The following is a 25,022-nucleotide window of genomic DNA, read 5'->3' as shown; positions in this document are numbered from 1 at the left end:
TGTTGCTGTGGTGTTCTGCATGGCTGCCTGGGTGGTTGCTAGGGAGTTGCTAAGGTGCTCTCAGTGTTTGTATGTTGCTGTGGTGTTCTAGATGGTTGCTAAGGAGTTGCTAATGTACTCTCAGTGTTTTTATGTTGCTGTGATGTTTTGGATGGTTGCTAGGGAGTTGCTAAGGTGCTTTCAGTGTTTTTATGTTTCTGTGGTGTTCTGGATGGTTGCTAGGGAGTTGCTAAGGTGCTCTCTGTGTTTTTACGTTGCTAAGGTGCTCTCAGTCTTTTTTATCACGTTGCTATGGTGTTCTGGATGTTTTTCTATATTATTGTTAATTTCCTTTTTCATTTGGAAATGCCTCAAATTAGAAGAAATGGTTTTAAATATCAGATATATTATGATTGGCTGTAATATTGTGGCATATCAGTTTTAGCGGGGGCAGGAAAAATGACTTGACACTGGAAACTTCCGATTGTATTTCACAATGTGTGATGTGATATGATGCAGAATATTGCTCACCTCACTCTCATGGTGTTTGACCATCTGTAAATCTATGAAATCATCTTTATCTTCTCTGTTCAGCACAGCATCCAGACCTCCAGCTAGAGGAGCCGACAGATGATCATAGAAGTCATCAGCTGTAGATGACAGACGAAATGATTCAGGGTGAGGATGAGTTGAGAGAAAAGATGAAAAGCTGAACCCGATGTAAAATATTTGACTCAAAGTCCCTGTGAGATTTTGTTCATATTTAAGTAATTTAACAGAGATTCACATTTTCACAGCTCTCTGATGTCAGTTAATGGTCACATAACATCAGGGCTATTATTGTTAACTAAAACTAAATTAACAAAAATGTTCTATAAAGCTGAAATAAAATAACATACAAATGATGAAAAACTAAAATGTGACAATTACTACAATTTTGAAATTGAGATTTATTCACCATATGAAAGCTGAATAAATAATTTTTCCATTGATTTATGGTTTGTTATGATAGGACAATATTTGGTCGAGATACAACTATTGAACATCTGGAATCTGAGGATGCAAAAAAAATCGAAATATTGAGAAAATCTCCTTTAAAATTGTTCATTTAATTTCACGATTGTGCAGCATTCACTCACAAAAATAAATGTTTTATATATTTACCGTAGAAAATGTACTAAATATCTTCATGGAACATGATCTTTACTTAATATCCTAATGATTTTTGGCATAAAAGAAAAATCGATAATTTTGACCCATACAATGTATTGTTGGCTATTGCCACAAATATACCTGTGCGACTTGTGACTGGTTTTGTGATCCAGGGTCACAAATAAGTATAAATTGAAGCACTAAAATTACTAACTGGAAATAACTAAATAACTAAAAGTGAACTAAAACTAAAAATATAAAAAATACCTAATAAAAGCTACAAATATCTACCTCTGAGGCCCAGGAAGATGACTGGGATGTGGCTCTCCATCCCTGGCACAGGAATCCTGCAGGAACAGGAACCAGACCGTGAAAATAAGGCTCATGTGACGAATCAGCACAACAACATTCCTATCAACCAATCAGATTGTTCGATTTTGTTCTAGAACTTTAAGGCTGACACACACCAAGCTGGCGTCAAATAACTAGCAGCGACAAACTACTGTTAACATCTGTTTACACATGAATACTCGCCAAGACCTGCATTTTGACATATGTATTTGACTGTTTAAGTGCAATAAGCAGCGAGAAACAACTCAGTTCTGAGAGGCGGCTTTATGTGAGCGCACCAAAATCTGCAGGAATGAGTCAAATTATACACAAGTGCAATCCCACACGCCCTGAAATTCAAGCCCTGTAACACCAACAATATTCATGATCCGGAGCAAATTAAACAAGTGAGTGAGGAAAGGCATGTTTGTGTGTCACTCGCTGTCGGAGAGATGAGAGAGAAAGCGTCGTTTTGGTGAGTCACGGCCCTTAAAGGGATGGTTCGGAGTAAAATCAACCTAGGGTCCTTTGCACCATGACCTCGAGCCAAACACCCCCCAAAAGCCTTTTTCCCTTGGTCGAACATTATTAAAGTCAGAGCTTTTTTAGAGATATCAGCCGGATGGCTTAGTGCAGGCGCTAATGGATCCAAGGATGTATCTCGTAAATTACCCCACTAATAATGCCCAGAATGGCACCAAACTTCTACAGGAGTACAAATAGGTTCTGTACTCATAAAACGAGGTATTGGAAAGTTTGTAAGAACATCATGAGTTTATTTAAATAACACTTGCCTGATGGCTGTGCTACCGCTAACCCGGATGTCGACGTCACTTAGCATGTAAAAGTCCTGGCAGAAAGCCAGGATATCCAACATTTTTTATTATTTTTTTCCGAAGTGTTGACAACTTAGTGTTAACTAATAATTGTTGCAAACTGGTACTACCAACAAAATATTGGGGGCATATTATAACTGGGCGTCGTTACACTACATCCTTATGCTTCGCTTTCTGCCAGGACTTTTACAGGCTTTTCCCAAACCACAGAAGTGACGTCGACATCCGGGTTAGCGGTAGCATGAGCCGTCAGGCAAGTGTTATCTAAATAAACTCCTGATGTACTTACAAACTTTCCAATGCCTCGTTTTATGAGTACAGAACCTATTTGTGCTACTGTAGAAGTTTGGTGCCATTCTGGGCATTATTAGTGGGGTAATTTACGAGATACAACCTTGGATCCATTAGCGCCTGCACTAAGCCATCCGGCTGATATCTCTAAATAAGCTCTAACTTTAATAATGTTCGACCAAGGGGAAAAAGGCTTCTGGGGGGTGTTTGGCTCGAGGTCATGGTGCAAAGGACCCTAGGTTGATTTTACTCCGAAACATCCCTTTAAAAGGTGGTTATGGTTGGATCTGGTTAGTCCTATGATTGTTTGAATGGAAAGATGTTCTAGAACCATCAAAGCATAACATATGAACGTGGAAGAGCTGATGTGCATCTACCACTCCGCAGGGGCTCCTGGGATACCGCTGCCAGCAGAGGGCACCAGTACAGCGTTTCTCTCCTCTGTCAGTGTGAGACGGCACTCCAGCAGCTGGGACTCGCTCTCCACGTCCTCCTCTGACTTATCTACACATGTCAGAAGAAAGATGTTTTCATCAGTGATGTTCCCTGAATCTCTTCCACAAGCTGAAACACGTTTGATGGTGCATCCCTACCCTGCTTGCCAACAAGTTTCTGGAGACGCTGGTCCAGATATTCCTGTCGCTCGGTTAGAGCCATGAGCCACTGGGCCCTGAGTCTCTCCAGATCAAACTCCTACAGGGAGAAACATGCAGAAAACACACTGCTATATTAAATCACACACAGCTCATATCTACCATACTGTACTGCAAGTCTCTTCTGCTCAACAGTGCAATAATATGCAATAAAAACAATAATATTGTGAAATTTTATTACAATTTAAAATAACTTTGGTATATGATTATATTCTAAAATGCAAAGCTGGATTTTCAGCATCATTACTCCAGTCTTCAGTGTCACATGATCCTTCAGAAATCTTTCTAATATGATGATTTGAAGCTCAAGAAACATTTCTGATTATCATCAATGTTAAAAACAGCTTAATATTTCGTTTTTCAGGATTCTTTGATGAATAGACAATAGGCATTTTTTAAATAGAAATATTTTGTAACATAATACATGTCTTTACTGTCACTTTTGACCAATTTAATGCATTCTTGCTGAACTATTACTATAAATATAAACAACACATTTCTTTAAAAAAAAAAAAAATCTTACGGACTCCCAATTATTTTGAAAAATAAGAGCTATAATAACGTAGCTTCATTAACATACAACTATCTACATTTACATATCAGCTCACATTTACATGATGACAGTGAAAACTCCACAAAGGTTCACAGAGGTTAGCCAATCATCACAGACATCATTTACATATTTAAAAAAAGCATAAAAATCATTACCTGATAACTGTCCACGTCTTTATCTCCAACCTTCAAAAATAAGACAGAAAAACTTTGAGACACGATTCTGATGTTGATCAATTCAGATTCTGTTCTAAATAAGGGGGCGTGAGCCTGCGGTTAGTAATTAGCATAAGACACGCCCATATTAGGACTTTCAGCACTAAGCTTCCTTTAGCTCTCTAACAATAAGAGACTAAAGCCAAGTGTGCAATTTCCAAAAGTAGTTTTATATAGGCCTCAACTACATGTGACCAGCTAAATTATTATGCAGAAATGATCATTTTGGGTATATATTAAGCATTAAACTATTAAAGTTGTAAACTATTTACTATGTTATGCAAGTGGCATAACTATTAATTATGGCGTATAATGGCACCAGGGCTATTATTATCATTAACTAAACTAAAACTATTTAAATCAACAAAAATGATCTTAAAACTGAACTAAAATAAAATACAAATAAAAGATGAAAAACAAACTAAATGTCAGAAATGTTTCCTCTGCAACTAACTAAAATAATTTTAAGTGGAAACACTAAAATTAAATAAAAACTAATATTACACACACACAGACAGACACATTCAAAATATTAATAAAATAATACTGAAATAAAACTGCAAACAGAACTGATCATTTACTTTATATATTAAGTGTTAAAATATTAAATTAAATTATAAATTAAGATTTATTGTAGGGTAACTTGTCACAATGTTAAAAAAAAATACATATAAAATCTTAATGCATTAAATGTTTTGGAGGTTATCTGCTATTATAGTGCACGTCTGATTTGAGCTGGTTCAAAACATTGAATCGATTTAAGTGACTTGTTAGTGAATCAAGTGAAAACATTCACACCCAGATTTAGTGAATGAGATCCAATGACGTAAAGAAGACAGTAAAGAAGTTTTCACCGTCTGGATCTCTGTGCTTCTGCCAGGTCGAGTCTGATGGACCTCCACATTGCCGATGGAGACGTTGATCACAGACTCGGTGATCAGAGGCATGGTGCCGGAGTCCTGGACCGAACGAACCTCCACCTGAACACGCCTGGACTGACCCTGACACACACATTCATGAACTGCATCAGCACACACTGCACATGAAGCTCTACATCTCGTCACTATCATTAACATCCACACAGACCTGTTTAAGCTGAAAGATTCCTCCAGTGCAGATGTCCTTCGCTGGCTGAACCTCCACCGGCACAAACTCTCCAGCATCGTTCAGCTCCAGGATCTGCACCCAGAGCTCCAGCCGGCGGGTCACTTCACTCCACCTGCACACAGAGCATGGAAAATGCTCATGAAAAACTATTGACTTATGAATTATTGACTGATATGATAAAAAATGTTAACCCATTTTTATCATTTAACGGCATATAAGCATCGAAGTCTATAAACTCAAGAATAATACTACTTTAAATACTAATAATATTTAAATTGTATACATTAATTAAAAAAATATTATCTCTACAAACTAATAAAACACCTTTAAAATAAGACCGAAATTCACTGAGACACGATTCTGATGTTGATTATTCCGGATTCTGTTCTAAGTAAGGAGGCATGAGCCTGCAGTTAGTAATTAGCATAAGACACGCCCAACCATCTCCATGCAAGGTAGAGCATGCAAGGTAAAACCAAGGGTGCAGTTTTCAAAAATATAACAACACTGTTTGAAACAATTGTGTATTGTGAAAAGCACTTTGCTAATAAATGTGTCTTTACTTACACTTTAAAATATCACAAGATTGTACGGTATTTTCCTTTTCATCCTAGTTCAGGGATTCCCAAAATGTTGTCAAACTTCTTTGACCCAAGTACCCCTGAGATTTTAAGTCAATATTTGAAACATTTTAGTGAGTAATTATTAATTCAGTAAGTATTTTATTCTGACACTTTTAAAATAAATATTTCAAAATAAATGATTTGACATTAATGTTGGTTCATAGTCACATGAATGCATAGTGACATGCAGGTAAACAAAGAAAATATTAAATTTATATTTATTAATATTTTACTAAATACTATTTTATATATTATATTTTATTTTATAAGTGTTTTACTTTGAAGTTATATCTCTCTCTCTCTCTCTCTCTCTATCTCTCTCCCTCTTTTTTTTTTTTTTTTTTTTTTTTACATTTTTATGAGGCTTTCCATCAGCTCAAGAACCCCAGTTTGGGAAACCCACGATCATCTGAACTTTGACTAAATCAATTGTGCTGTCACAGAAATGATCAGTCATACATATTATGTTTCATCAGTATTATAAAGGCAGGTGTACCTCTCTCTGAGAGAGCGAGTCTTCGCCTGAATCACTCCGAGGTCCCAGAGAGCCAGATTCCTGCGCGGGTTTGCCTGTTTGTGGCCATAGACCTCAACAGCCACGGCTCCCTCCATCAGAAACTCCAGGAAGTCTTCGGTTACGGACACTTCCAGATTCTACAGATGCAGAAAGAGATGATGACTAACACAGTTTGTACATAAAAGAAAAAAGAAAAACAAGAGAGAAACAAGATAGAGGACAACATGTTTAAAGCTCTGCAGGGATGACATATTTTTGTCTGGTTCCCTCGACAAAAAGCCAACAGGATTTTTGCAGAAAATAAGCCCTGTGACCAACAAGAGTTTAGGATTCTTAGACGTTTGATCATCTTCACACAGTTTTTAATGAATCCTAAAGCCTACACACAGTAATCTAAAGTTAGGCTATAAACGAACTACAACATGGTCACAATGTCACCATCACTAAGCATATAGTTTGAGATTTTAAACAGAACATGGCTAGGAAAGCAGAATAGTGAGTAGATGATTTTTCCTGTTCAGCATTAAAAGCTTTAAAAAATATATAAATACAAATGGTAAAAATAAATCACAAATTTCTTAAGCTTGTGTTCACCATAGACCCATTCAAACCCATAAAAAAAAACATTGAAGTCAAAACTGGTTTTAGGACTCATGCCTTCACATGCTATCGGAAATGTCCGGTTTCCCACTTCTGAATTCGTAAATATGAGTTTGTCGCTTTTAAGTGCTTTGTTGTTGGACATAACATTCACAGCCAAGCTTTAGACATCGATACCATAGGAAAAAACTGCCATATAGATATTTTAATATGATCTCATAATTTGGCAGCCAGTTTATTAGGCTGCTGTCACTTTAAGACCTGACGCACGGATCCATTATACTGTTACATGTGCGTGAATACTGTGTTTGCATAAACACTCAGCAAGACCGGCATTTTTACATTATTTTGTGTGTATTAAGCACAATAAGCAGTGAAATGTAACTCAGTTTAGTACTGAGAGGAGGCTTAATGTTCACGCACTTTGGGTTTGAGCACAAAATCTGCAGGAATTAGTCAAATTATGCGCAATGCGCACAATCTAATGGCGAAATTCAAGCCCTGTAACAGCACAAATATGAAACGAGTGAGTGAGGAGAGGCGGTTTGTGTGTCACTCGTCGCTGCCAGAGAGAGAGAGAGAGAGAGAGAGAGAGAGAGAGAGAGAGAGAGAGAGAGAGAGAGAGAGAGAGAGCAGCTGGTATGTGTATCTGCGGAAAATGAGTATTGGAAGCGTTTCAGATATTTCAGTATCGATGTGTATTGAAAAATCTATATTTTTGACAACACTACATTGCACTTAGTTTATAATTTCAGAAGCCTTTTTAAAAGACTACAATTGAAAAATGTATATTTACATATAAAATTCAACCCGCTGAAGTGGCTAGTTAATGGCAAGCCTTGGTTGTCAACCATATCTCCAACTATATAGTTTTACCACGCCATCTAGACCGTCAGCTTGTGAACAATTCTGGCATTTTGGTCAAACAAAACATTCAATATGCTTCAATTGGTTATTCATATTTGTAAATATTCAATTCTTTAACGAGAAGACAAGGCGATGCAGCTGTTGTGGAAAACACTCTGGAATCAAAATGATCTCTGAGTAGTGAAAATGACGTTAGAGGGCATTCATGTCCATTTTCTGACTGGGAAACTGGTATTTACGATAGCTCGGACTGCACGTGAAGGCAGCATCGTTCCTGCAGGCCTTCATGAGTGTTTCACCTTGCAGTTGTCGAACAGCACCAGACTCTGAGGCTCTCGGCTGCTGGGAACGCTCAGCCCGACCTCTGGAGCGATGAACACCGGCTCCTGCTGCTCCCAGAAGTGATACTGGCAGAACACGAAGTTCGAGAGGTGCTGAGGTAGTCCTGTCGCCTGCAACACCTTGATCTGCAAACAGAAAACGTCCTACAACTCAACTACAATTTAGACTTTTAGAATTAGCGTTTTAATTCTGTGCATTAACGATTGCTATCCTGGAAATACAGAGTTCTCGCGAGAGTTGAATTTGCTCAGCAAGTTTACTCTGGCGTCGAGTAATGATGCTCATTAAATATGCCCTTGTATCCGAGCTGCACCAATCACATCGGGTTATCTGATATAGGCGACAGCTGACGACAGCGCTGCGACGTCGAAGTCATTAGTAAACATTGCAAGATGGCTATGGATGAACACCAATTGTTTGAAACGGCTTTGGCCGCTACAAAGAACGAGTTAGACTTGGCTTTTTATCTAAAAGAGGAACAGAAGACAGCGCCTCTTGAATCGTTCCTTTGCAAGAAGGGCGTTTTTGCTTTTTCGCCGACTGGATACGGCGAGAGTCTAATCTACCAGTTAGCTCCGCTGGTAGCTAAGCGTATGGGGCTTGTTGTGATTGGTCGTAATGTTATCCAATTGCGTGCAGTGAGATTTTCAAATGCATGCTTGGTGCCGCCCCTCGAGCTGGCCGATTTTCATCAGTCGATGCCAGACCATTAATCTTTCAGATTTAGGTCTGGATTTCCAGGCTACATGACTGCATGTTTGATTGGAGATTTCCTCTTCTAACTGACCATGCATGTAAGTTTGCGTTCTTGCATCTCGCCGTCAGGACTGATCTCAGAGTCTCCGCCCCCCGTCTCACAATCCTCTAGTTCTCCACTCAGATGCTCCACTTCTACATGAAGACGACCTGCCACCTACAAAAACACAAAACCAGCGCTAATTAATCAATTCCCTTGGAGCTTGTCAGGACTGTGACGATGCATGAACTTAAAGAGACAGTTCACCTAAGAATATATAAGAAGATATTTTAATATATTTAATGTTGGTAACAGTTGACGGTAGCCATTGACTTCCATAGCATTTCTTTTTTTCCTATTATAGAAGTCAATGGCTACCATAAACTGTTTGGTTACCAACATTCCTCAAAATATCTTCTTTTGTGTTCAACAGAAGAGAGAAACTCATATAGGTTTGGAATGACTTGAGGGTGAGTAAATGATGGCAAATTTTTCATTTTTGGGAGAACTATCCATTTAAGGCAAGACACACCATGCAAAACAATCTTTTTTTTTCTTCTTTTTTTTTCCCTTTTAGGCTATTTTGCTTCCATTACATGTCATCTTTTAGACTAGTGGAAAGAAAAGATCCAAAATACACTTAAGTGTTTTATTTTATTACACTATCATTTGCATCTGTAGATTTCAATTATAAATCTCCACTTTAGCAGCTTTACAATCACCAAACTTATTCCCATGTTGTTGCTGTTACAGAAAGGTTTGTTCATATAACATTCGCATGGTTTATTTATTAAAAACCTGGTGAAAATCGTTTTTTTTTTTCTTTTTCTTTTTTTTCTGGCTGTTAATCTGTTTTTCTGGCTATTTTCTGATTTGTTGAGTGATCAAAATAGTTATTCAAAACTCCTTTCTGTAAAAACCTTTAATATGTCAACAAAATGAAAGAAATTTGGAACCTGGCTTGTTCAGATTTCGATTCTGGAAGTGCTTACTTAGTGCCTCATTTGCATATTTAAACATAACATTTCAGAAAACTTATAATACAAAAACTATTTGCAATTCTTAATGTAATCAATCAATATATTAGTTAAAGGGGACCTTTTACAAAGTCTTGATTTTGTTTTTAGGCTCTTCTAGAATAGGTTTTCATGCTTGAATGTTTAACACATTATTTTCCCCATATTCTCCATTGTTGCAGCTCCTCTCTTCCCAGTCTGTCAGTAATGCTCTGTTTAGTTCCTGTCTCTATGAAGCCCCTCCTTCTGAAAAGCACACAGTGCTCTGATTGGTCGGCTGGACCAATGTGTTGTGATTGGTCAAGCGCTTCAAGCGCATTTGGGAAATGTCCTGTCTCTCACTATAACCGTGAGTTTCAACACACTACTAACTAACTCAACCAGGCCACGCCCCTTTATTCTGCGCATGAATTATTTAAATGAGGAATATTGTGACGTGTTTGTTCCCGGAAGAAACTCAAGACTACAATGGAGGCGTTTCAGGAGTTCAGAAACACTGACACTGATATAGAGAAGAACTCCCGTTGGAGGGACTTTGTGCTTTGAAACTTTGCAGAACTTTTTCATTCTCAAACACAAAAGAAAGATGAACATGGAAAAAAGCATAATAGGACACCTTTAATTTTTTATCTTATTCCCCTGATGTGTTGCCTTAAGGTATAAAATATGATATGAAAACAATACCCTTTCCTAAACAAAATATGAACATCAAAACTAATCTGTTTTGTACATGCCTCCCCCTTCTGGTTGATGATGGGTACTGCGTACTGCAGCTTGACGTCGTACAGCAAACAGGACAGGAATACGTTCGCCACACCGATCAGACTGTGATTCTCCTGCTCGTCGAAGAACGGATCGGCACGCTTGAAGTAGGAACGCATGACCTGAGCACAGACAGCAAGGATGAGATGAACACGTTTAAGCATACTTCATTCATGAAGATGTAATATCTCCAATAAAACACTCACAAATATAAACATACACTCACAAATATATATTGAGTTTAAGCAGCTTTACAAACATTATATACATAGCCACTACAGATGCTTCATTAAAAACACGTAACACATTAAATTGTGAGACTAAAGTTCTCATGTGATTTGACATACAGGATTGTCCTCGTCATAGTCTTTCCACTCCTGGTAGAGATCCCTCATGTCCACCAGCCGGTTCTCCATCTTCTCCATGGCCCAGATCTGCTTCCCTTTGCTCTTCCTCCTCACCTCCACCGCCGGCTCGCTGAGAACCGTGTCCCGCTGCAGAACGGAGAACATCAATCTGTATTTAAGCAGCACTTTAATCACCCTAACCCAGAATTCAACACGGTCCTCTAATATACAGTCCAAATCATTCCCTGAACCACTCTCTACAGCTTGTCAGTGAAGTTCTTATGTTTATAAAGACTAAACTCAACAAGAACAATTTCTAGCTGGTGAAATATGTTTCAGAATTAAAAATAATTTTAAAAACACACTACCGTTCAACAGTATGGGGTCAGTAATATTTGTTTTTGAAAGTCTCTTCTGCTCACCAAGGCTGCATTTATTTGATAAAGAATACAATAAAAACACTAATATTGTGAAATATTACAATAATTTCAAATAACTGTTTTGTAAGTGAATATATTTTTAAAATGTAATTTATTCCTGTGATCAAGGCTGAATTTTACTCCAGTCTTCAGTGTCACATGATCCTTCAGAAATCATTCTAATATGATGATTTGATGCTCAAGAAACATTTATGATTATTATCCATGTTGAAAACAGTTGTGCTGCTTCATATTTTTGTGGAAACTGATACATTTTTTAGGAATCTTTGATGAATAAAAAGTTAAAGTGAACAGCAACTATTTGAAACTAATATATACATATACATATATATATATGTGTATATATATATATATATACACACACATACATATTATATATATGTGTGTGTGTGTGTGTGTGTGTGTGTGTGTGTGTGTGTGTGTGTGTGTGTGTGTGTGTGTGTGTGTGTGTGTGTGTGTGTACATATGTATATGTGCTATATAGATATAAATAGTGTGGCAACTGAATAAATATTAATAATAATAATAATCATTCAGTTTAGTCATATATGGCAGTTTATCACTATTTTTCGTTTCTTCAATTAAGTTATATTAACTGTGGCAAACATGTCATAGTTTAGAGTCGAGTGATTTATGAATGCTTAACTAAATCCTCCAAAAGAACCTTTTCAATTGAACGGTTCACAAATATGACGCCAGTGAATGATTAACTACATCGTGATAGTTAAATAAACTCGAAAGAAAAATGTGACTGGATGAATACTTCAACAATCAATCCCACGCACACACACACACACAGAGTCTGTCCTGACCTTGCGGTTGGCGTTGAGGTTGGCAGCAGGAATCTGCAGTGTGACGTTATATTCTGTTTTCTTGTTGAGCTCTTCAGCGATGAATCCAGCCTCCTGCACCAGCAGATTGGCCTTCACGATCTGTTCTCTGAGCTTACGCAGACTTCGGCTCATCAGAGCCTCCCTGAGACCACATGAAGCATGAGACGTGGCACACAAACACATACCAGATACTTTCTGTGGTTTAGAATACAAGTCGAAACGCATTGGCGTTTACGTTCACATGCACAACTTTTGGACTGAATTCATTCTGATTGAAGAATCTGAACGTAGTGTTTATGAACGCTAAACGTGATCGGGTTAATGTGCGCGTGTTTGTCACAAGCTTCAAATCAGAATAGATTTCATGCGCACACTGATCGATTATACAGAGTTTCCAGCTGTTTGTGCATAATAACCATTGGTTATTTATTTGTTTTAAATAGCAGACTTAATATTTATCCATTTCTGGTCATAATTTGGAGACAATGAGCATATGAACCGTTGTGCCGTGATGCTTATATTTATCACGTGTCGTCTGTGGAGGAGAATCTGAAACAAGGACTGATGGGACGTTGTTCTGCTCCACTTCACAGACAGACACTCATTTATATGGCACTTTATTCAACAGCAAGAACAGCTCGTTCCTCACGTCATTACGCTATTTCAACATCATTGCATACGCGCAGTCCTTTCAGTTTCGGTTTTCAATCCGATCACGTGTTTACACGTTCTCTCGATCGGATTAGAAAAGGAATAAACCAGCCCTTTCAATCCGATCGAGCTTAATCGGACTGATTAAGATGTTTACATGAAGGCTTTTCAGTCCGATTGAGCCGATTACTAACAGATCATTTGGTTGCTTGTAAACGTAGCCTCTGAGGTAAAGCAGTTTCCCACCTCTCCTCGCTCCACTGGCGCAGTCGGCTCTGTGAGGAGGCCGAGCTCATGTGGAGACTCTCGCTGCTGTGGTGATGCTGAAGAGGAGAGCCCTGCGTCTGCAGCTCTGAGGACAGGCGTTTGCGCAGATGCTGCAGCTCCTGCTCGTACATCAGCCGCTGGCGCTCCAGAGCCGAACGCTTCTCCTCCTCGTGTCTGCGCTCCAGAGAGTGAAGCACGGACTGCATCGGGTCTGAGACAGACACACAGAGACATTTTCACACATACATATATACATAAATATATATATACACATATATATATATTAATCGCGATTAATCGCATCCAAAATAAAAGTTTGTGTTGCATAAAATGCATATAAATATATATACAAAATAATTATATTATATACACATATACATATATATATACACACACACGTATACGTGTGTGTGTGTGTGTGTGTGTGTGTGTGTGTGTATGAAGAGTTCAGATGCAAAAGCCTCTGAGTGCCATCTGAAATTTTCTCCTAGAATGATCATTTTTATAAAGCTTGTATATTTAAGTTCAGTAATTTCACTTAAATGACAATTAATAGGTAATTTGCATTGATATTAAAGTGAAATTACTTACCTTAAATATACAAGCTTTATAAAAATGATCATTCTAGGACAAAATTTCAGATGGCACTTAGAGGCTTTTGCATCTGAACTCTTCATATATATATATATATATATATATATATATATACACACACACACACACACACACACATACATATGTATGTATATATTTAAGAATATTTGCATGTATATTCTATATTCTATATATATATACATAATTTATATTATATATACACATTTTTCTTAAATATATACATGCGTATGTGTGTATTCATAATTATACACAGTACACACACACACATATTATGTAAACACAAACCTTTATTTTGGATGCGATTAATCATTGTTGTGATTACAATACGGAGCAAAATGAATTAGCCTATTATCAATTTAACCATTAATTATGCAGCATGACGAAAATGTGACTAAGTTTTCATTGACTAAAACTAGACTAAAATGCCCAGAATAAGGTTGACTAAATATGATAAAAAATGAAAATGACATTTGACACAGGACTAAAGGCCCTTGCACACTGAGTCCGAAATTTTCTTATGCGTTTTTTCGTATTCGTGATTCGGTGGCTCTGAATTGTCAAAACACCATTTAAAATGCTTGCTACGGATGCAAAAACGCAGAAAATCGAACCCGATACGAATTTTTTTATGATGGACAAAAGTTTCGGAGGCAGTGTGTAAGCGTGATTGACATAACGTGAGGTCGTATTTATTTTTACGCGAATTTTCGGCCTTAAGCTGAGAGAATGAACACTACTTTGAAACAGCTTATATTGATTGTTACAGTTTGTGTGTTAAGCGACATGTCCCTCACCATTGCTTCCCAGAGCTTTCATCATGACTTCTGTCTGTGCAGACTCGAAACTGAAGCTGGTGTCACTGGAGCCGTGACTGAGACGGTCTACGTCCACATCTAGACTCTCCGGGTGAAGACCAGCCTTCATCACAGACCCTTCCTCATCCTCCACGCCAACACGATACATGTTAGACACGCTGATCCTGAGAAACACAAAGAGAAGACACCAGTCAGGACGCACTTTTACACATTGTTTTTGAGAGGTCCATTAAGGGGAGACACCCCAGGTGAATAGGGAAAAAAACAAAAACTAATAGATATCAGCATGAAACTTCCCCAGTTGATTACTGACATTAAGACACATATCTTTTGTATTACAAGTTTTTAGAATATTTATGTTTAAATATGCAAATTAGGTAGTATCTCATTAAATATGCACTAATTTGCATATTTTCCAGAAGAGAAATCTGAACACTGGATAAAGCCAGATTCAAAATTCTTGTTTCATTTTGTTGACATATTAGGGTCAAAGGTTTTTCCAGTGGGGATTTTGGGTCTCTTTTTATCACTCCATTAATCAGAATCAATAAAACTGTCAACAGCCATAAAAAAAAAATCAATTTTCGCCCCATTTTTAGGTATAAAATGTTGTATAAATCAGAATCTGAATGATATATGAACAAAGTACAAGTACAAATAGCGATGCAGATTAACACTAGGCGATTTCCTAGGCAGATATTGACTTATATATTAAGGCTAGGAAATCGCCTAGTGTTAATCTGCATCGCTATTTGTACTCGTTGTGAATACGCAGGCCACAAGAAGTAATTAGGTGTATTTTTTTTTTTTAATCACTTTTACTCAGGACATGCTAGCTGGCAACAAAGGATTCCATTCATTATGCTAAGCTAAGCTAGCGCCGACCCTGTCAAACTAAAACAATGCATGCACTGAGACAAAAATGCATTTGCCCACCTATCTAAATGTAGGAAAGAAAGTGAATAAGCCCTATTTCAAAAAATGGTGGAGTGTTCCTTTAAGAATATAGATAGGAATACAACTGGAAAGTTTGGTGTGCAATTTTAACAATTTTGAGAAAACGGCCCTTTAAAATTGACATCAGCCAATGAGATTTCGCTTTTAGAGTTAAATGCCCCATTGTACTTTCACGATTGGTTGCTGATAAAAAAGGAAATGACCATATTTGGATCTGACAACATTGTACAGGAAAGAGAGAGCTTTCCAACGGTGTATGTGATGACAGTGTGCAGACAGCGATCGCGGAGCAGCATGATGATTTACAGCGCCAACTTTTGTTGAATTTAGGAGAAATCTACAGACGCAAACAGACAAAGTGTAGGAAAATAAAGACCTAAATGTGTATTTTGGACTTTTTTTCACCACAAGTCTGAAAGAAGACATGTTACTGAAGACAAATAGCCCAAAATCTCAAAATTGACCAGTGAAAAAGTGTGTGTTTTTTGCCTGCCATGTCTCCCCTTAAGAAGAGACACATAAAATGTCATCTTTGAGATTTTAATCCACCAGAGTTTTTATTTTAACAGACACCAAATTAGACACCAATTAAACCCAAAACTCGCACTTGACCAGAGTGTAAATGTGCCTCGCTGACCTGAAGAAGTGGTTGTTTCCCCAGAGGATTCGGTCCCCATGATGCAGCTGGACAGGAGACGAGATGACCGCTCCATTCACACACGTACTGCACACAGAGACACGCAGTGTATGAGTCATCACATGTACACACATTATCACTATTCACTGGCTATAGAGCAGAGACGGACTGAGACATATGAATATGTATCATACAGAACATCATTTTAGGTTTAGAGCTTATGCAATAATGTTAATGCAATTAATGTAGGTTTACACCCTGTATAAACAATGTTTAGTTCAGTATTATAGTTTAGGTCATTATAAATAACTTATATAATTTAACTTTATAATTTTATCTGTGTAGTTGTTATATTCTATTGTAAAATTACAATTTCTATACAATACAATTACTTTACAATAATTATGTTTCTTAATAAATAAATATATATATATATATATATAAAAACTAGTATATATAACTATATAAATATATATATATAGTTATATATACTAGTTTTTTTTATATATATATATATATATATATATATATATATATATATATATATATATATATATATATATATATATATATATATATATATATATATATATATATATATATATATATGATCAAATGTTGCTTTGGCAACCAGCTGAAATGAAACAAAATTAAGTTTATTTTCAGTTAACATTTTATTTCAAAGTAACAATTTTTTTTTTCCATGGCTTTAGTTTTAGTTAACTATAATAACCCTGTTTGTAATTTTAGACATCATTTATGATGTTTTTTTTGCTCATAATTCTCCATACGTGTAAATCAGTGTGTGTGTGTGTGTATGTGTGTGTGTGTGTGTGTGTGTGTGTGTGTGTGTGTGTGTGTGTGTGTGTGTGTGTGTGTGAGAGTGATTACCGAGCGTTTCTCTTCGGGGTGAGTGTGACTCCCGACTCTAGTTTGATGTCGATGACACAATGCTCCGACTGAATCGCCAAACCACACAACTGAATGTCCTGAGAGTCCGCAGAACCCACACGAGTGTGTTCCTGTGCACACACACCCACACAAATGGAAATACAATCCTTCAAAACATGTTGCTTTCAAATTGAAATCATTACAGCAGATTTACCACTTACACATGCATATATTTCACATATATACATATAATGAATGAGAAATGTCTTGAGAAATGTTCAAGCTGAGAAGGTAACACTAGTTTTCATTCATTCGTGTATGTACCTTTAAGTAATACACAAGCAGCTCGTTGAGGGCGGGGTCTGCGTTCAGATTGACCAGGAAACATTTATCATCAATGACTCGGATCCCAGACGACTGCAGAGAAATTCCCAAACTTTCCAGCTGCTTCTGTCGCTCCTAGAGAAGCAGACACATTCAATTCAGAGGACAGAAGCCATTGTGTGATTTGTTGACTGTCCTGAGGAGTTTTATCATTTCTTTAAATACAAAAAAACCCAGACAAAACCCCCATAACCCACAATTATAACAAAAAAGATCAACAATTATACACTGTAAAAAATGCAGTAAAAAACAGCTAAAGTGCTTTAGTGCCCGTCACCTTTTTCATCTGCGTATTTTTGAAAAAAATCATTTTAAAATAGTCTTCATTAAAGCGTTATAAGCCATGAACCAAGCCAATCAGCTACGAGCTGAATCATAACATTACAAACTTTGATTTGAAGCAAAAAAAAATAAAAAAATCTAACTAGAATATAAAGGTACTTCACGGCTTTAGTGAGGGAAAGAACTACAATCCGATAAAGCATTGAGAACGGCATAATCAAATTAAGAACAATGAAAAAATATAAAACTACTAATTTACAAATGTTTATTATTTATATATATATATATATATATATATATATATATATATATATATATATACATATATATATATATAAATAAATATTTTAAGTTTATTGCAAAATATGCATAAATGTATAAATATGGGACATATACATAGGAGTGGGCGGAGCTAAAGAGATCTTTTGGAGCATGTTGCTTGTTTCGACTCTCTGATTGGTGTAATTTTCTGTACTGCATCATGGGTAATGTAATTTTTCACTAGGAAATCCACAGTTAAACATCATTTTAAAAATATGCTTAAATAATGCTGGCTGATGGCTTCAACAGATCAAATGCTTTAAATTAACAACCTCGAAGCTTTAAAGGCCTATTAGTTATCAATCAAAATCAATTTCCTAATGGAAGTTTTTACTTCTGGAACTCAACTTTAGCGCCAGTTTATCAGGAAGTGAGGATTTTGTGGATGGATACGGTGCTTTGTTAAATTCGCAACTTTGGATGGAAACATAGCCAACGTGACGTCAGATGCACATCCAGCATCTTGTGTGTTTAATACCTGTGCGATCTCCTCCGTCTTCCTGAGTTTCTCCTCCCAGCTCACCATCATCTCCTGGATCAGCTTCTCAGACTCTTCCAGTCTGTCTTTCAGCTCAGGAGCTTTCATTGACTTCACACACAGAAAAACACTTCTGAATACACTAGAGGTCAAAGTTCATCTCTTTAGCACAGCAGACAGGTGTCAGTGTGTCGTACCTCAGCCTCGGTCAGCTGACTGCGCAGTTTCTCCACCTCTTCTCTCAGCTCTCTGATGATCCTGGCGTTTGGATCTTCATTAACCACAGCGTGATTGACGATGCTTTTGGCCCGGTCGGCGTACCGTAGCGTGGACAGAGTCTCGTCGTAGTTGTCGGCCGCTGGACTAATCGTGGCAACCATAGCTGTACGACTGTTGCCTCCTAAACTGTCCTGACATGCAAAAAAAAAGAGGAAATTACATCAGAAAGTGGTTATTTATGCAAAGCCAAATCTATGGCATCTTTTCCATAACAACAACTCAAATAGATGTGGTTTTTCACTCAAACAGTGCATTTTAAAACTTCTTTAGAAATCCTCCTTTTGTGTTTCACAGAAAAAATAACAGCATACAGGGACTGATTGACATGATTAGAGTGAGAAAACAATGACAAAATCTTCATTTTGAGCCAACCTACTCCTTGAAGACTAATAATTCGATTCTTACAAGGTGTGCAGTGTTAAAATAACGCGTATCGTCACCTTCAGTAACCATGTGAGCACCGAGTCTCTGTAAGGAACAAATTTACTCTTGTTTCTTCCTGCGCCCTGCTCCGCCAATGCCGAAATCACCAGTCCGAGAGTTGTGAGAGACCTGAACACACACATTAGCACAAGAATACACTGAAATATGTGTAAATGACAGTGTGTTTAAGTGAAACCTGAAAATATGAAGGGATAAACAAAGATAGTGTGTAAATAGACAAATATCAGATGATTAATCGAATTAAGTAATTCGGAACAGCAAAACTCCCCAACCTGATTTAAAACAAACTTGTGTGTGGTTCACTATACTATTGGGACAAAATGGGGGACAATATTGGGACATTTTTTGGTCCCCATGACGAAAACGGCTTATAAATCATACAGAATTATGTTTTTCAAAAATGTAAAAATGCAGAAAGTTTTCTGTGATGGGTAAGTTTAAGAGAAGGGTTAGTGTAAGTGGATAGAACATATTTTGTACGGTATAATTCATTATGTCAATGGAAAGTCCCTATAAAACATGGAAACCTGTGTGTGTGTGTGTGTGTGTGTGTGTGTGTGTGTGTGTGTGTGTGTGTGTGAGAGAGAGTGTTAGTGTGTGTGTGTGTGTGTGTGTGTGTGTGTGTGTGTGTGTGTGTGTGTGTGTGTGTGAGAGAGTTTGTGTGTGTGTGTGTGTGTGTGTGTGAGAGAGAGTGTTAGTGTGTGTGTGTGTGTGTGTGTGTGTGTGTGTGTGTGTGTGTGTGTGAGAGAGAGTGTTAGTGTGTGTGTGTGTGTGTGTGTGTGTGTGTGTGTGTGTTTAACCTGTTAATGTTGCTGCCTTCTTTGAGTCTCTCTCCTCCAGCTCCGGTTTTATCCGCTCTTTCACTGCCGGCCAGATCCACCAGACTGAGTTTACTCACCTTCTCTCCACTCGTCTGAAAGAAACATTCCAGTCTATGACAATAATACAAACAGTAGATACGTCTTTTCTTTTAAGTAAACATGAAATGAAAGTTGCAACAAAATTTACTAGCATATTGTGATGCATTTTCAAATGAAACGAAAACAAAACAAAAATCAGCATAAGACCAGTAGCATGCTTTAAGAAAATAATTAGCGTCAAATTTGATTTCATGCTGACTTTAACTGTGATATTTTTATTCCTATTATAGTTTTTATTACTATTTTAATTAGTTTTTATGTTTTATATATTAATTTATTTATTTTAATTAACTAAAAGTTGTATGAATTTTATTGTTTTTGTCATTTTTACTAGTTTTTGTCCCTTCTACATATTTTTTTATTAATGTCTTTTTCCAATTATAGTTAACAGTTATTTCAGTACATGAAATAAATAAAAGGAGAAATAAATGAAAATAATTTAAAATAAATGAAAGGAGAAATGGTACTTTGGCAACTAGCTGAAATAAAATAAGCTTAATTTTTATATTTTATTTTGGTTAAGTTGATCTTTCAAGTAACGAAAGTTTTGTATGGTTTTATTTAACTATATTAACTGCAATTATACTAAATCTGCAGTGTGTGATTCCTTCATTACTAGTTAAACCAAACTGAATTGCAAATTTTTTTTTTCTTTTCGTTTTCTGGGGATAATGTGAGTGATGCTAACATTTCTTTAGAAAATATAAATATCTATCAATTTGCTAAATTCAATTAGTGCCCCTAGTGGTGCTAAAATAACACATTTCACCTTTCATTAAAAGGGTTTAAAGGTGCAGTAAGCGATTTCTGAGAAACACAGTTGGTATTTGAAATCAACCCAAACAAACACACCCCTCCCTTCATTCCTCCGCCTCCAAAATGCATGAACATGCAGTGCAGAGTGGATGCGTCTTTATCATAGCCGAAGCTATCAAAACTCAACCTCTGCGTCCGTTTTCAGGCCTTCCCGCTGAGGTCTCTCCAGCGCTGGAAAGCTTTTATAATATTAACACGGGTCCTAAAGCTCTTGCCTGATCATAAGCTTTCTTTTTCCACTGAGCTTTTCTCTTTTATGTCTCTCAGCCATCTCTCTTTCAACAGTCTGTCTTCAAATCTCCCTCTTGCTCACTCTCTCTCCTCCCCCATCATGAGTGGGACATGCCCCCTACTGCTGATTGGCTCACTCACTCTTCCTCCCTCATCATGAGTGGGACACACCTCCTACTGCTGATTGGCTCGCTCACTCTTCCTCCCTCATCATGAGTGGGACACGCCCCCTACTGCTGATTGGCTCGCTCACTCTTCCTCCCTCATCATGAGTGGGACACGCCCCCTACTGCTGATTGGCTCGCTCACTCTTCCTCCCTCATCATGAGTGGGACACGCACCCTACTGCTGATTGGCTCACTCTCTCTCCTTCCCAATCATGAGCGGACACGCCCCCTACAGCTGATTGGCTCACTCTCTCTCCTCCCCCCCTTCACTAGTGGACACGCCCCCTACAGCTGATTGGCTCACTCTCTCTCCTTCCCCTTCATGAGTAGACACGCCCCCTACTGCTGATTGGCTCTCTCTCCTTCCCCATTATGAGTAGACACACCCCCTTCAACAGTGTTTCTCAGAAATCTCTTACTGCACCTTTAATTTGATGACTGAGAAATCTGTGTCTCACCCCCGTCTTCAGGTCTCTGAGCGTGTGTGTTAGAATGATGTTGAAAACGGCATGTGACCGGCTGCTCTCCTCGTTCATGTTTGTGGCCGCCACAGTGCGAGACTTATTCCCCTCCGACATCAGAGACTCGATGTCCTGAAAAACAAAAGGAGGGCATTCACAAACATACTGTTTTAGCACTGAGAGCATTAGACTGGATATTCATGAAGGTGTTGGAAGAACCTTGTAACTGGTCACAGCGAGACGGGACAGACCGTCTACATACGGCCCCAACACATTATGTTCTCGGACCCTCAACGCCTGCCGGCTCCTGAGAGAAACATCACAGCAATTTTTCATAAGAACCAACAATATTTGCAGTACACAATGTAAAATATAATTACAGCATATTAAAGGGGTCATATAATGGTACATGCACTTTTACAAGTTGATTGTACTGAAATGTGTTGGCAGTGCCTGTACACAACCATCATAAAATGATAAAAAATCCATCCAGTGTTTTTTTTTATCTTCTTATACGTTTTCCCCCATCTCAAATCAAGCCGTTCGATTTTGTGACGCCCCTCCCACGATTGTTGATTGACAGCAGCGTTTCAACACAGACCCGCCCTTGCTCATGAGCGAGCTGTCAATCATAGTCCGCGCGTCATTGTTGATACGCTGGAGCACTGTCTATGAGCAGAATGGCGTCTAAGCGATTGTGGTGTTCTGTTCTTGGGTGTAATAAGGAACACAGCATCATTTTGATGTTCCTAAATCCGAAAAGCTGAAGACGCAGTGGCTGAGTTTTGTTTTCGAAGGGAATAACGTTAATCCCCACGATCAGCGTCAATGCTTTCATGTTTGTGCGAATCATTTCACACACCAGACTGCTTTACAAACGAGGGTCAGTATAAGAAGCTGCTCCTGAAAAAAGGATCGGTACCAACTATTCGTGTTCCTGCTGCACCTCCAGAAGAACTGAAGTGAGTGTAACGTTTTATTGTCCTTTATATTAATCTTTATATTAATCTTTGCAAATCGCTAGCACGCTTCACGATGAATGCAGCTAAGGTTTACACTCAGGGTACATTACGGCATGTTTTCTATGTACGACGTTCTCAATATAATTCATAATCCCACGTTTATAATGAACAATGCGTTATGGTTATTTTGTTAAAAGAACAGTGTTTATTTGAAAAAACTGTGTACGCAGTATGCACAGAACAGAGGGGCGGGGTGAGCAAAGCTCATTATCATTTAAAGACACATGCACTTAAACGGCGTGCTGAAAACAGCTGTTTTTGACCAGGTAAACTGAGTGTTTTCTTACAATACTAATGAGAATTTTTAATTAAAGTATATTACAAACTTTTAATTTAGACCCTAAAGAATCATATTAGCTTGTACAAAAATGGCATTATATGACCCCTTTAAGCATTGTAATTGTGTAATTTTTGCAGGTTTTTCATGAATGCCCGAAACCTAATAGCAAGCAAAAAAAGAGATGCTTCACTGGTGGCAAAATGGGCTTTCAATAAAACCTGGCAGCCTATGTAGTAGAAAGGCGAACAAAACTGAAATCGGTGCTACACGACTAAAGAAAACTAAGAAAAAGGAGAGAAAACTACCAAATAGGTAGGAAAACTTCAACACCCATAATGCACTGGGCATGTTGGCGTCCAAGGCCACGCCCAGTCTGCTCCTATTGGATAGGCTTGACCAGAGTCAAATATTACCCTGCTTTAGTAGGAAAAACTTCTTTGCAAACTTAGTCATAATGGTGTCGACTTGTATTGTTCCTGGGTGCAATAATTCAAAGAGTAAACATTTAGCGGGAGTGAGTCACTTTCAGTTTCCAGTGAAGAATTCAGTATGTTGTAGGCTGTGGATAAAGGCTGAAAAGTATCGTAAACATGGAGAGAACGCTGTGATGGGAAATCAGAAAATCCTCCATGTTTGCAGTTAACATTTCAAACTGGATGACTACGAACACAGAGTTTTAGGCCAAACCGAGGGAGAAAAACTGAAGGAAACTGCCATTCCAACAGTTAAAATGTCCGCCGGATGATGCACCCTGGATTTCTTGGCCCAGGTAACAAAGAGAAAGCATAAACATTGTCCATTTACATACACTACCAGCATTGTAACAATACAAAGAGGGTTGAAAATCAGCGAACTTGCACTTTTAAATTGAAAAATAATGTGCATGTAGTTGTTCATCCTCACCCTTTGGGATCTAGAAGGTCTCGGACCTTCTCGTTGTAGATCTCCATGTACGAGACCTCCACGGTGAAGCTCTCGCCCTCCCTCTGCTCCCGTACGGTGCGCTCAAACAGAGAACTGCACAGACGCGGGATCAGACCCGGCTGCTCGGACGTTCCCATCATCGTGTACGACTTTCCTGAGCCTGCAGCCAATCAAGACAAAGAGGGAACAGCAGGAACCAATCAGAGATCAGCTCTTTGTTTAACCCTATACAGCAAAACCGTATCACATTTGATACATACATGTCTAATTTGCTGAAAAACATGATGTACACAATCTACCACATGGCATCTGTCAAACATTTTTATCAAGTAAAAGGTCTTTTAGTATAATTGTACAAACATCCACCTTCAGTTTGTGGTTCACGTGTCTTTTTGATGAAGACTTTACTGAATTTTAGGTAAAAGTAAGAATCACTTTTATATTGTTAGTAATATTTCAAGGTGAACACTTGCATCAACTATGATCCATCAGACTTTTGAGGAACGCTTATTTGCTCATCTCTCAATCTCCATCGTATTGCATTGCATTACATGCTTCAAAACTCCAGAGTTTTGATCATAACACTAAGCATTTGCATTTCATCTCGCTAAGACATATTACTGGGAGATATAGAGAGATGACTGATATTTATATGACTTTATGCAAGTATCTCCTATACTGTTATAAATATCAAATTTATTTACAAGCTATCAGAATTTCATATTTTTGGCCATACAAATATCTGCATCAAATTGAATATTTGGCCTCTATATTCTCACTATATCATATTATATGAGCCATAAAAGCATAATTGATCAAATATGATACACAACATAAAACACACATGCAAACATTTTAAGATTTTTTAAAGAAGTATTTTGTCTAAAAATACAATAAATTGTTCCTTAAAAATAAATAAATTCATATATCAGGCTTTACAGGGTTAAATATGCTTTATTGTTCCGGTTTTATTGTTTTGTT

General features: G+C 37.7%; 1 protein-coding gene across 2 annotated transcripts in view; it reads right to left on the bottom strand.

The window, feature by feature from the left end:
- Window positions 1–25,022, bottom strand: part of kif13bb (kinesin family member 13Bb) — a 44,604-nt gene that overhangs the window by 12,044 nt on the left and 7,538 nt on the right. For both annotated transcript variants that reach the window (XM_081379599.1, XM_081379600.1), the window contains exons 7-31: window positions 24,021–24,201; window positions 22,035–22,122; window positions 21,813–21,947; window positions 20,021–20,133; window positions 19,217–19,328; window positions 18,695–18,907; window positions 18,498–18,608; window positions 17,357–17,491; window positions 17,033–17,163; window positions 16,142–16,228; window positions 14,527–14,711; window positions 13,097–13,328; window positions 12,179–12,341; window positions 10,927–11,073; window positions 10,552–10,701; window positions 8,853–8,978; window positions 8,023–8,190; window positions 6,236–6,393; window positions 5,096–5,228; window positions 4,864–5,010; window positions 3,950–3,979; window positions 3,182–3,281; window positions 2,966–3,092; window positions 1,423–1,478; window positions 511–629 (exon numbers count right to left, since the gene is read on the bottom strand). In XM_081379599.1, coding sequence (XP_081235725.1) covers window positions 511–629; window positions 1,423–1,478; window positions 2,966–3,092; window positions 3,182–3,281; window positions 3,950–3,979; window positions 4,864–5,010; window positions 5,096–5,228; window positions 6,236–6,393; window positions 8,023–8,190; window positions 8,853–8,978; window positions 10,552–10,701; window positions 10,927–11,073; window positions 12,179–12,341; window positions 13,097–13,328; window positions 14,527–14,711; window positions 16,142–16,228; window positions 17,033–17,163; window positions 17,357–17,491; window positions 18,498–18,608; window positions 18,695–18,907; window positions 19,217–19,328; window positions 20,021–20,133; window positions 21,813–21,947; window positions 22,035–22,122; window positions 24,021–24,201 — 3,347 coding nt within the window. The remainder of the gene's footprint in view (window positions 1–510; window positions 630–1,422; window positions 1,479–2,965; window positions 3,093–3,181; window positions 3,282–3,949; window positions 3,980–4,863; window positions 5,011–5,095; window positions 5,229–6,235; window positions 6,394–8,022; window positions 8,191–8,852; window positions 8,979–10,551; window positions 10,702–10,926; window positions 11,074–12,178; window positions 12,342–13,096; window positions 13,329–14,526; window positions 14,712–16,141; window positions 16,229–17,032; window positions 17,164–17,356; window positions 17,492–18,497; window positions 18,609–18,694; window positions 18,908–19,216; window positions 19,329–20,020; window positions 20,134–21,812; window positions 21,948–22,034; window positions 22,123–24,020; window positions 24,202–25,022) is intronic.

Source organism: Scardinius erythrophthalmus (genome assembly GCF_964197995.2).
Source record: "Scardinius erythrophthalmus genome assembly, chromosome: 11".
In the NCBI taxonomy this organism is placed as follows: Eukaryota; Metazoa; Chordata; class Actinopteri; order Cypriniformes; family Leuciscidae; genus Scardinius; species Scardinius erythrophthalmus.
The sequence above is the reverse complement of the archived record's forward strand: the minus strand, read 5'-3'. Positions and strand labels throughout refer to the sequence as shown.